The 12,947-nt window shown below is 41.5% G+C and overlaps 1 protein-coding gene across 12 annotated transcripts in view; it reads left to right on the forward strand.

The window, feature by feature from the left end:
* The window catches only part of fat1a (FAT atypical cadherin 1a), an 87,970-nt gene that overhangs the window by 19,806 nt on the left and 55,217 nt on the right, over positions 1-12,947 (forward strand). For all 12 annotated transcript variants that reach the window (XR_007941000.1, XR_007940999.1, XM_051945729.1 and 9 more), the window contains exon 3: positions 92-406. Coding sequence is in view for 10 of the 12 variants with exons in the window: in XM_051945729.1 (XP_051801689.1) it covers positions 92-406 (315 nt within the window). In the remaining 2 variants the exon portion in view is untranslated. The remainder of the gene's footprint in view (positions 1-91; positions 407-12,947) is intronic.

A 12,947-nucleotide genomic window follows, 5' to 3' on the forward strand; every position in this document is an offset into this window, starting at 1 on the left:
GCAGTAATGTTAGACTCAGGTCATGTACTGCACATAAAATGTTCTCTTACATGATGTGGACTTAAGAGTTTATGTCTTTTTATTTTCCTAGGTATCATTCGAACCCAGGAGCTGCTGGATCACGAAACAACGCCTCACTACTGGCTGACGGTCTATGCGATGGATCGTGGCGTGGTGCCCCTTTCTGCTTTCGTCGAGGTCTACATTGAAGTGCTGGATGTGAACGACAACGCTCCGCAGACCTCCGAACCCGTCTACTACCCTTCTGTCATGGAGAACTCCCCCAAAGATGTGTCCATCATCCAGATAAACGCAGTCGATCCGGATGCCAAGTCCAGTGATAAACTCACCTACAAGATCACTAGCGGCAATCCCCAGGGCTTCTTCGCCATTAACGCCAGGACAGGTAAGATTGTCATTACGAGGATGGAAATAAATGTCACTATAAATTGCAACCTCAGAGCAGAAAGTCTTTTGATCTGTGGCCCTGTGTTGTAATACAGGACAAATTGTAACCTTGAAAAAGGCTGCCGGATTGTGTGAAAGAAGCTTTTGCCTACCACAAGGAAATCAGCGCTTCAAAGGCGGCCTTTTATTCCTCAATACAGAGCTCCATACAGCAGTACATCCTCACATGGCTGTGTGTTTTCCACACCTAAATGCACAACCTGCTTTAAAGTAAAAAGTAAACAAATATGGGGAACATATCCATCCACACCTTCTCATTTGATGTTCTCATGGATGGCAATTTTCCGCGGATTTCTGCCGATTTAATTTCAAATTTGAACATTTCTGTGAATCGTCTATATCCGTTGAGAAAATTTTAGGGGGGTTAAGTACTTTATTGTCGCCAGTGTTAACGAAATCCTGAAGCTAGATTTTCACTGAAGCTATCGTTCGATTGCAAACGGCCAAGCGATTGGATAGCTTCAAGCTTGGACCAGTCAAATTGCTCGTAGCATTTTTTGTCACAAATTCATGGCGGTGTGTTTGACTCGGATATTTGGAGATTTGGTATCGTCTTCAGCGGAATAATGAGATTTTTAACGAAGGATCAGGAGTCATCAGTCACAGAAATTGAAAAAAGTGCCAAAAATAAGTTCCACTGGGAATGGCTTGAGAGAAAAGTCACTGTGAAGGTGAAAATTGGCTCAAAGATCGACGAGGTAACAGAAACACTTTGACAATTTCTGAAGAAACCAGACGTGGCCGGAAAAGCTTTTTGTGTGTATTGTAAACATTTGATTAACTACGGATCGCGTGGATTCGTAGTTAACAAGAGGAAACGCTTGGAGACAGTTACACTAGCAGCATCAACAGCTACTTCAAGTGCCAAGGCAAAAGATACATTGAAAGAGAAGGAAATGGCTGCAAGAAAAACCCACCAGCAGGAGTTGAAAAGGAAGGCTGTCCAGAGACTTACACAGCTTGCTGCAAAGAGAAGAAAATTGGCAAAATAGGAGTGTTGCAGTGAACTGACTTGTATATAGTGTACATAGTAGTATAGAACTCTTATAGATTTGTGAAATATTTTGAACTGAAGATAGTGAGAAAAGACTGAAGAACAAGTAAGTTAACTTTTCATTAAATTTGCTGACTTATTTAAGTCTAGTATTATTATGTTTTTGATCATTTTTATCCGTCTATATGACTTCTATTTTACTATAAATCTCTCAGGTTTAAGGGGGCTCCACCAAGTCAAAAATTTTCAGCTGAAATCAGAATTTGCTGTTGCCATCCCTGTGTTCTTTATTATTTATTTATTGTTTTATACATTGTAGATTAACAATGAAGACGTCAAAACTATAAAAGAATATATATGGAACAAGAAAAGCACTCAGAGTGCAGTACTCTGCCAAGGCAGTTCATTCCTCCATATGGCATTGACAGAAATGCAGAATTTGTTTATTAGTTACTGATATTTAGAATCAATTTGTAGTAGGATTGCAATCATGTGAGGCAGCTGACGTAGTGTTCGCTTGTCATACTTACAGTGACGCTGTGCCGCTATCTCACAATGATACAGAAATCTTTAACAAACCTGAGGATCCAGACTATAAGCCGCATCACTGTCAAAATCTAGTGAGGTGGTCCTTGTGTCTTTTCTGACCTTCCCTGAAAATTTAATCTAAATCCGTTAGTCTGTTTTTGAGTAATGTTGCGCACAGACAGATTCACAGAAGGACAAACATACACTGATCGTCACATAACTCCGCTGCTTTCCTTGATGGAGTTATTCAATTTTAAATAGAAAGTGTTAATCTTCAGTATTAATCTATGTACCAAGATCTATGTAGAAAATAATACAAATAAATACAAAGCATTGAATAAGAAGGCGTGTATAAACTTTTGACTGGTGTATACGAAGATTTCCTAGATTTTAAATCTGAAACTGGAGGCCAGGTTCTGAGTTTTGTACAGTAGAGCATGGCTGACAAGGTTGTGAGCTTCTGTGAGGTTCCTGCTTCTTTTCCTGCGAAAAGGAAGAGCAGTGTGAACACAGTATTTTCACCCTGAACAGGAGTGGGTTAAGCCTGCTGGGGCTTTTCCACTCTAACACTCTAAAGTGTGTTCTCATATGGTAGTCCGGAAATGGTGTGATGATTAATATTTCATTGGACTCTTTTAAAGTTGCTAGAGCAGGCTATGTTTAGTCGACTACAGCAGAAAAAAAAAATACTCGTAATGGTTGCAAAGTGAAGCTTTATCTGTAATTTTGCAGATTTATCCTTGTTGAATTCTGGAATTCCTCTAATGATACATTCACAAAATGAATAAAAAAGGCTACCAGTTAGTGTAAATACATTTTGCAGTAATCAGATAGTTCAACTCTGAATCTGTCTTTCAAGGTGCCCATCACTGAGCTAGTTTAACTCGGCTCACACACAGGTCTCTTATTGCTGAGAATGCAAGTGATCATTAAACTGAAATGAGGAATGGGTAGTGAAGCAGTTGCTCCCGTTTGTCCTCACTAACGTGTGTGTGGTCCTGTTTCCCAAGGTAGTCGCATCAACAAACTGGAGTTATTTTTGTTGGAAGTGGCAATGTGAATTTTCTGACCAAATAAGGATCCGTCATGTAGCGTGCCTCCCAAGCAAGGCTCCCAGTAACGCTGGGCACTGCACTGTGGACTGGGAAAGAGAGAAAAAATAAAAGATAAAGAAAAAGGATAAGTTTAGGTATGCACACATGGTGGATGTTTTGTCTGCATGGAGGACAAGATCGACTTCTGTGTGCTGATAAGTCTGTGATGTTGAAAAGGCTGCAGGGAATCATTATGCAACAAAATAGTCACAAATAAAACAATCTTAGCAACATTGCCAGAACTTAGCTTTCTATGTTATATATTTTCTACTTTCCTGCTTGTGGCTGGAAAGAACTGCTAGCACAGAAGTGGCACATCCTGAACTGAGTGGCAACACTTGTTGGTATCTGTATATATTTTCCTGTTCTCCTTTTTCTCCCCCTGAAGATGACCTTCTACTTTACTGAATTCTTCTTCAATAATTTCTGATCGCAGCCTCGATGCTGTTGTTTCTGGATGTCCATGGTAAACTTACAGTTCATCACTTATTCAGCAGCTGAATAAAGTCTCCTCAGCCCACATATCTGCAGTGAACATTTCCTCCTGCAAGGATTGCACAGCATTTATGAAGCTTATGGTCACGTCCTCTGTGGGCAGAGCCTCCTTACAGTAAAACCCACTGTTTCTTTATGTGTTTCTTTTTAACAAGCGTCACAAGAGTTCAGTGAATATGAAAATGACTACACTGAAGCATAAGGATAAGGCCTGTTCATGCATATCAGAGCATGTTAAAACTTTTATTAGTGGGACACTAGAGCCCTGTGCATCAGCTTCAACGACGGGTGGTTACTGAATAGAATCACTGCTCTTGCTGCTTTGATTTTTCCTACTTTTGTTAGTTGAAGATTGCGGCAATGAGTGGAGGTAGAGAGGTGGGTGTGGACAGAAAACAAGAGAAAACACGCATCCAAGTGTAGCTGGCTGCTAGAGGAGACAGTGAATTATACAGAGAGCCCTTTCAGAAGAGAGAAACGCGTCAAACCAGGCGTTCTTTTGAGGAGGGAAATGGAAGCGATTGCCAATTCTTTGTTATTTATTTAAATCGGCGGTATTACGCAAAGTCGAAAATAACCTGATATCTCTCCGCATTATCGACTCAGTATGACATTCTCGCCGCATATTACAGGTTTTTGAAAATGTTTAAATTTACAACATGCAAGTCTCTGTAATTATATGTTCTAAAATTGCATTGGAAGCCCTGTCTTGGCGTATCTACAAAGCTCTGCAAAGGGGTGGGAAAAAGGAAAAGGCCTGTGTTTTTGTGTGGGTTTTTCGAGACTTCATGGGCATGTGTTCGGAGCTAACTCGCTAGCCCTCCATGGCGGTGCTACGTCTATATGACGCTTCAAACATACATGGAGGCTTCGCTTGACGCCTTGGGTGGCGCTGGTTGCCCTTTTTTCCACGCAGACCCACAGTGGCTCAGTAAAGCCCAGGATGAAAGGCTTAGGGCAGCTTTATTTCTGCCAAGTAAACAAGTCCTGCTGTTTTGGATGTTTCTCTAACTTTAGTTTGTCATTAAAGTGCAAGGCCAGCTCTTCTCTCCTGCAGCCACTGCTGCGATCCCAGCGTCTGAAAGCTTAACTGCTTGATGTAAACTTGCTTTTAATAAAAAAAAATAAAGAAAGCGAGAGAAAAACTAGGCAGCTCCGTACAGGGAGAGAATTATGCCAGTCAGCTAGATGTGAATGATTTGTTGAGATCAGTGGATTTGAATAATGCTGTATGTGTCTGAAATTTAAAAAGATGAACCAGTTGTCTGGTGCTGTGGATCTTATCCGACCCACGGGCGTGACCGCAGTTGTTTGATACTCTTCTGGCTTTATTTCGCAGCTAACGAGAATTTAATTTCCCCCGGTAAAGATGCCTGTCGCTCACGCAATCACAACAGGAAGTGAGACGGACGCATGTGCGCAAAGTGTCACCTGAGCGATTTTTGTTTATTTTTTGGGTGTATATTTAGAATAGTTTAGAATAGTGGCGCTTCGTCCGCACATGCAGCCCACCACTCGTCTCGTTTTGTTTTCTCACGATGAAGGAATTGTCATGCGCTGCCCACCTTTTCTGTGGGAGAGCGAGCGGCGTTTATTACCTGGTGAATCACTCTCTTCTCTGAAATGCTCTCTGCCGTGCAACAAATCAGTGGACTTTGAACGGAGGACTTGTGCCAGAACATGCATGCGTTGGGAAAGGGCGACTGAGCAGAACGTGTAGTCAGAACACACACACACACACACACACACACACACACACACACACACACACACACACACACACACACACACACACACACACACACACACCACACACGAAGTTTTCCATATCTAAGCCGAGGAGAGCGAGCTAGAGCACAGCTAGTCATCTTATCTGACTGAATGCTCATTACTCTACTTCCTGTTGCACCTACAGCACACTGCTTTCTAGGTGTAGTATTGGTGCTTAAAGCCCCTCTAATTGCCCCAGTAAAGTTCATGGACACTACAGATCATCATTATTCTATGTTGAGTGAGGCCTGTTGAGATCTCCACCCTGTAATAATTGCATTCGTCACCAGACAGTGATGTGGCTAGAGCTGACCTCAGCACATTTTTAATGGGAGCTAACTGTCCATACATGATTGTTTTTGCCCTATAATGGCAGCTTTCATTCTGGCAGTAACACCCGTATGAATAGAGATAAACTCAGGTGAATTCTTGTTGTCGTGCTGAACTATTTGGGCCCATCCCTTTTTCTTCGCCTGCAGCCAGCACAGCACTTCATTGTCTGTAATTTAAAAAAAAAAAGACATAGAATGCTGCTGGTGATGCTCCGGCAAGCTTGGATTCCTTCGACAGATTTTGTTTTTCCGTCCTCGGCGTTAAATGTAAAGGTAAGGGAAGCAGCCTGTGGGATTTGCAGCAAGGAATCATCTATTTTTTTGTGCCTCTTGTATCCACTTTCAGAAATGCCTTCTCTTTTTGGGAGAGAAAACACACACACACACACACACACACACACACACACACACACACACACACACACACACACACACACATATACTGTTATCAGTGGTTTACCAAAGCCCCAACCACTGCCAGGGGAAGTGAGATAGGAAATGGATACTTCCAACAACTTCCCCATGTTTCCGGTGATTTGAGGTCAAACAATTGTCACAGCTTTCAAAAGAGATTATGAGAAGAAAACGTGGCGATGAGAACTCACTGATTTTCCTCTTAAAACTTCAAAGAGTTGTCATGGCGACTCGGTTGGGCTCAGATTAAGTTTAATCACAGTATCTTTGAAACAAATCCAACCTGAAACCTTGGTGGCATAAGTTTTATGAATGTGGAATTTGTTTTTTTGTCAGAGTAATGAATACCACAATCCTGAAATTGTGGGTTTCGAAAGTTTTGATTGATCTCCTTGCGCATAGATTTGAAAATTCTAATTTGGTGTGTAATTATCCTGCAAAAACAAGGGATGGGTAAACATTTACTCTTCTTTGAACTTTAGAAAAATACCACAGGAGGACTGTGATGGATTCAAACTGAAGCTACACAAACTAATGTACGCTCGTGACCTAAAAGCAAAAAAACAAAAAAAAGAATTTGACATTTGAACATTTTATAGGAGCTCTGGTCAAGACACCATATTGACAAATCTGTCAAAACGGAGATGCTCTACTGTCACTGCTACAAGGAGGTAGAGCGAGATAAACCAAAGCTTACAAGCATCAGGCAACTGAGCAGAACTGAACACCACTCCTGACATTGCAATATCACTCTACAATCAATTTACACTGTGCTGAGCTTCAGTTTGAATGTTTTACCACCTAACAGGCTCCTGCTTACAGTTCACAATAGAATGGAAGATGTTCAAGTGCCATGAATAAGTGACCAGTAATAAGGTGCAGTTAATAAACTACTGCATGTGAATGTGTCAGCAGCTACCTGTGTGACACCTTGTAAAGGCCGCGCCGCATCATAAGTTGGCAGCTAAATTAATTGACTGGAGCCCTGAGCACGGTTTGATTTGTCCGTACAAGTTCTTTGTCATTGGAGCATCGATAGTTGTTCACGTCATGGGGATCACCATAGTGAAAGTCTGTTATCAAAGAATCAGGGGTTGCATGAAGTAGCCCAGCGGTCGTGGGGTTGTACATTATTTCAATCAAAAGCTATTCTTAGCAAGTTAGCTTCTTTGCTAATGTTTAAACCACATCACACTGCCAAAGAACGTGCCTGGCAAATGTGCATGAGAGCAAAATCACACACTCATTTATTTTTTGCAACTTCTTATGATATCATTTCGTTTGACTTAATTCAGACATGCAACAGTATCATCAAAGCAAAGAAAAAATAAATACACAATACCAAAAATAACAACCCAACCAAATCCAAAACCTAAAATAATATCCGAAAACGACTAGGGTGAAGTGAAACTGATTAACTTTTATATCTTACTATTTCTTGTTTACATCCAACTTTACACTTCTATACCTCTGTAGAAACCCCAGAAAAACATTTCCACATTATTGTATTTTTCAAACATTCTTCTCTTGTATTGTTTTTTAGATTATTTTATGGTTCTACAACTTTACCCCACATATTGAGAAACATCTACTCCTCATGGTGCTACGATCAAATGGCTTTTTAATTTGGAAAATTTCTTTGCAATTTTTGCAGTTGTTATATGTTACCAGTTAGTAATGTGTGCTTCCTTTGAATATTATTTACATAGCTGTAAATCTAACTAAATCAATAGATTTCAAAGTATTTGGAAAACAATATGTTTGTGTGCTCATTATATCCCACATTATGTACTATCTTCATAGTTTTTATTGACTGTAATGTAGTATTATATGTATTGACCCAAACTTCTGCACACTAGGTCAACTATGGTGGAAACAGACAGCAGTATAATGGATATCAAATGGACTTTCAGCTTCTCCGTTGCTTCCAAATGTCCCATTCATTTACTCCATTCGACATTTACTTTCGCAAGCTTTTGGGAACCCGAATCCCCCGTAGTCCCAACTCTTCCATGACGTGCTTGTCTTTTCAGATTACAAATAAGCCTTGCAGCTGTGAGGTGCTGAGATATCTCAATCCTAATGTAAACAGAGCTCCCACCGTAATGCCTTTTGTTCGTTTTCGCAAAGGCCGTGTGCATGTATGAATGTGTTTGTGTTAGCTTACACGGCCACTTGTGGTTGCATTTGTCAGGTTCTGTGTTGCTGGACAGGACATTTGGTGGACTGCACAGACTTGTATATGGCATGCCGAGCATTGCAGAATTTTCATTTCTGAGATTATTTTACTTAAAAAAAAGGGGGTGACAAGCAGTTTTGTCTTTGAGTAACATCCATCCATTATCTATACACCGCATTAGGGTTGCAGGGGGCTGGTGCCTATCCCAGTATAGGCAGGTATAGGCAGGTGACACCTGGACAGGGCTACATATACAGACAAACGATCACACCTACAGAAAATTTAGAGTTACCAGTTAGCCTCAGCATGTTTTTGTACTGTGAGAAGAAGCTGAAGTACGTGGAGAAAACCCACACATGTACAGGCAGAACATGCAAACTCCATGGAGGGCCAGGACACGAACCGGGGATTTTGTAGCTGCAAGGCGAAAGTACGAACCACCAAGCTGCTGTGGAGCCCTCTTTGAGTAACAGTTTCTTTTCTACAGTGGACTGGCTTGGATTTTAGTAGCAGTGTGAGACAGTTTGAGAGTACTGATGGCATTTTTAGTTATAAAAACACTTTTCACTTGTTACTTTAGGCTCAAGTGGTAGACCCTTAACTTACCACTTGATTTATTGAGTTTCAGGATGTGAACTGTTACAATTTGTGTGAAAAAAGTGTTTAAAAAAATTGTAATACCGGTAGCTTTGTATCAGTCCATTAGTGAAAGTAAATATCTCAAGGACTTAAAAATGTCATGCTGCTGCAGACACCGAGTGCATTCCTGAATGTCTGCAGTCACAGCTAAATGTGTGTCACATAAACATGTGTGTCACTCTGGAGACTGCTAATCACAGCAGCGATGCCCGCACACCAACCACCCCAACAATGTCCTGCGCTCCTCGGCTCACTTCAAGCCTCCATTTTGGAGCAGCGGTTGTAGCGCTCAAGGACATGGTTGAAAGTGCCACTGCTGCTCTGCTGTTGTTTTTCTCCCCCTCTCAAAACAGCATGGCTATATATAATTACTGGCGGCCCAGCTCGACCCAGGCTGGAGGATGGATCTGTGTGTGTTGTTACAAAGGCTGCGGATTGGAAGTGCAGACTTTAATGGTCAGCTTTGGCTCACTAACCAATCATTTTACAGTTTCTTAACATTTAGGTAGCGAAGTATGCACCTTTATTGACTTGAGCACTCGAGCCAGCGAAGTCCTGCATAAAAGGACCATTCCTGGTTAGTGTGTAGCCCTGTGGGATGAGCTGAAACAGATTTGAAATGTTTGAAAGTTTGGATTTTTTTTTTGGAAAAAAGTGGTTGTTTTCTGACAGTGATGTCAGCGCTCGGGTATTGGAGTGGGCGGCGAGTCCCATAGTCCAAAGTCTGGCAGCGAGCTGGCAGCGTGTCAGACGCAAACGGAACAGAAGCAAACAAAAGCATTTTAAACCGCAAAACAGCATGCTTCAGAATAGCTTTACTCATCCACAGCAGATGCAACATGTTTTTTTGTATTTCAGATGTTGGTTTCATGCTCCATCAAAAATCCAAAATACGTGAACTTTAAAAATGTCAGAAAGTTTAGCTTGTGTTAGAACCATTTCAGAGGCAAAACCTCCTGTCTGAGTATTGTAGAGCTGAATTCACCGAATGCTTTACCAACAGAAATTAGACCATATTTCAGAAATTGATGATTAAGAATGTATAAGCATTCCTTTCAATGTTATCTGTTGAACTAATTGAACATGTTGGCTAATTGTGTTACGGGCAACGGTTAAGTCTCCGGATTACTGATCAGAAGGTCAGTGGTTTAAATCCCAATGCAGTCACTGTTGAACCCTTGAGCAAGGGCCTTTATTCTTCCTGCTACAGGGGCGCTGTGCTATGGGTGACCCTGCATTCTGACCCAGGTTGGGATAAGCAAAAAGCAACATTTCACAGTGCTGTAATGTCCATCCATCCACTCTCTATACACCGCTTTATCCTCACTAGGGTCACGGGGGGTGCTGGAGTCTATCCCAGCTGACTCGGGCGAAGTCAGGGGACACCCTGGACAGGTCACCTGTCTGTCTCAGGGCTACATATACAGACAGACAATCACTCTCGCATTCACATCTACGGGCGATTTAGAATAATCAATTAACCTCAGCATATTTTTGGACTGTGGGAGGAAGCCGGAGTGCCCGGAGTAAACCCACGCATGCACAGGGAGAACATGTAAACTCCATGCAGAAAGATCCCAGGCCCACCCCGGGATTTGAACCGGGGATCTTCTTGCTGCAAGGCGAAAGTGCTAACCACAACAGCACTGTGCAGTCCGTGCTATAATATATTTGTGAAAAATAAAGGCATATTATATAATAATTAGTTTTCTGAATGCATCAAATCAACAGCTTTATCAACAGAAATTAGCAACTATTTTGACAGAAAAAATGTTGTTTAAAGTAATTTAACTTGAAAAAAATATCTGTTGCTGTATTTGCATCTCTAGTGTGAATATTTACTGCTTTGTCCTTTGTAATAGGAAATTCAATGTCTTTTGTCTTTGAATTTTTGAGCATGCCGTCTACATTTGAAGATGTCACAAATTTATCAGAATTTCCATCCTCATATAGACCAAGCTTGAAAAGTGGTCAGCGCAGTACTCTGCCAAGGCTGTTCATTCCTCCATATGGCATTGTCAGAAATACAGCATTTTTCAAAATACATATATTTTTGAAATGCAACATTTGTTTAATTAGTTATTGATCATCAGAAATCACAATCGGTCCCTGTATCATTTCCGATGGGTAAGTCCCAATAAGTCCGCAGAGGTCGATTTGTAGTAGGATCGCATTCATGTGATCATCAGCAGGCAGCTGATGTAGTGTTCACTTGTTGTCATGGTTACAGTGACACCGTGCCGCCATCATGCAATGATACAAAAATCTTTAGCAAGTTCATGGATCCAGACTATAAGCTGCATCACTGCCAAAATCTAATCAGTTGGTCCTTGTGTCATTTCTGACCTTCTCTGAGAATTTCATCCAAATCCATTCGTCCGTTTATGAATAATGTTGTGAACAGATAGACACACAGACAGACCAACAAATGTATGCCGATTGTTACATAACTCCACCCACGTTACTTGGTCGAGCAATAATTAATGAATTAAATGACAAAATGATTGATAATGACAATAATATTTGTTGCAAGAGTACTCACTGACGTGGAACAGTCTTTACGTGATTGTTAAAGGAACGTGCCACTAACAGATGGATTAATGACAGTTGTGACGATGTGATGTGACAGACTGGTGCTGTTGTAGTTCTGCATGTTGGCTGGAATTGTAGTGGCCGTGCTGTGAGGAGGTCGGCACCCTGTGTCTAGAAGGGTACCTTCCCAAAAACTTTGTCGATCGTGTCTCTGAGCAGTGAAGCTTCAGCAGGGCACAGTTCATATAAAACACTCTGACTGTCTGTGGGTTGCTTGGAGCTGCAGCTGTTGTTATTTTTACTTTAGCAAATACCCACAATTAAATTTCTTGTTTCTTTCTGTCCTTTTAAACACATTTCCCATCCCTATATTCTAGCAGATGTCAGTAGAAGTAGAGAGAGATTATATCTAAAGCAAAATATGCACAATCTTTGAACATAAACAAACAGAAGACAAAAGAAACCACTGATGTGCTATCCTGTGTCATCAACTCATTTTCCAGTGTGCCTACCACTGCAGCATTTGGGTGTAAAATATGTTTGTGAAACAGAAATTCCTCTTTGCGAAGCAGAGCAGAAAACCAAATTTGTGCTTTCCAGAGTGGGCTCGGGATGAAGGCCAGTTGTGTTGTGATTTGATTGGCTTTGCTAATGTTGTTTTTGTTGCTGCACACAAGCAACGGACAGAGTATAGAGTTTACATTACAAGGAACATATCTGTTCTGATACCTTTCCCAGTTTTGATTGGGCGGATGATTTGCAGTGAAATTAGAAACCAAGACGGCTACACTGTGTGGTTTATGTCGTCTGCTGCAGAATACTTGCTCAGAGAGAAGAGTTATCCAAACGCTGCTCGCTGGGGAGCTTAAACACATTACCATCCGTCATCTGAGGCCTCGCCGAAGCACATGAATAATTAGCCTGTTCTGATGTGGCACAGCAGAACTATTAGTTTTGACGATAGTAACGCACGGCTCGCACACGCTGATCAAGTTTTGCAGACGTCACGCTGCACGGCATAAGTAATCCCTGCAGACTTCATTTGTGTTGTCGGCGTAGGAATGCATTCAGCGGGTTGGAGGGGGAGATGGAGGCACGTTTTGTTTTAATTGAGACTTGCCGACTGTTTCATATTAGTGTGAAATGGAAATCGGTTGCTCATCAGCATGCAGTCGTGTTGGGTAAGCAAAAAAAAAAGAACACCTTCAGGAAATGTGTTTTTTTTTTTCTGATCAAATATCAGCAGACTGAAATTTTCGCAGCTCACTCTGAAGATTAACTAAAGTCCTAGGAAGAAGTGGATAAAACCGAGGGAGCAAAAGTGCCTCCATCTCGGCGCTCTGGAGGCTATTTCAGGACCTGAAAGTTGTGGCCGGCTATTCTTGCTGCAGGCATATGTGCCATTGATGGCTTTGGGTTTCGGAAATCCTTTGCTTTATGCTAATCAGGCACAGTGTGGCAAGGAGACAGCTCTGGTGCGGTTAAAGTTGGCATCTCTACTC

This window comes from Acanthochromis polyacanthus, chromosome 3, assembly GCF_021347895.1.
Source record: "Acanthochromis polyacanthus isolate Apoly-LR-REF ecotype Palm Island chromosome 3, KAUST_Apoly_ChrSc, whole genome shotgun sequence".
NCBI lineage: Eukaryota > Metazoa > Chordata > Actinopteri > Pomacentridae > Acanthochromis > Acanthochromis polyacanthus.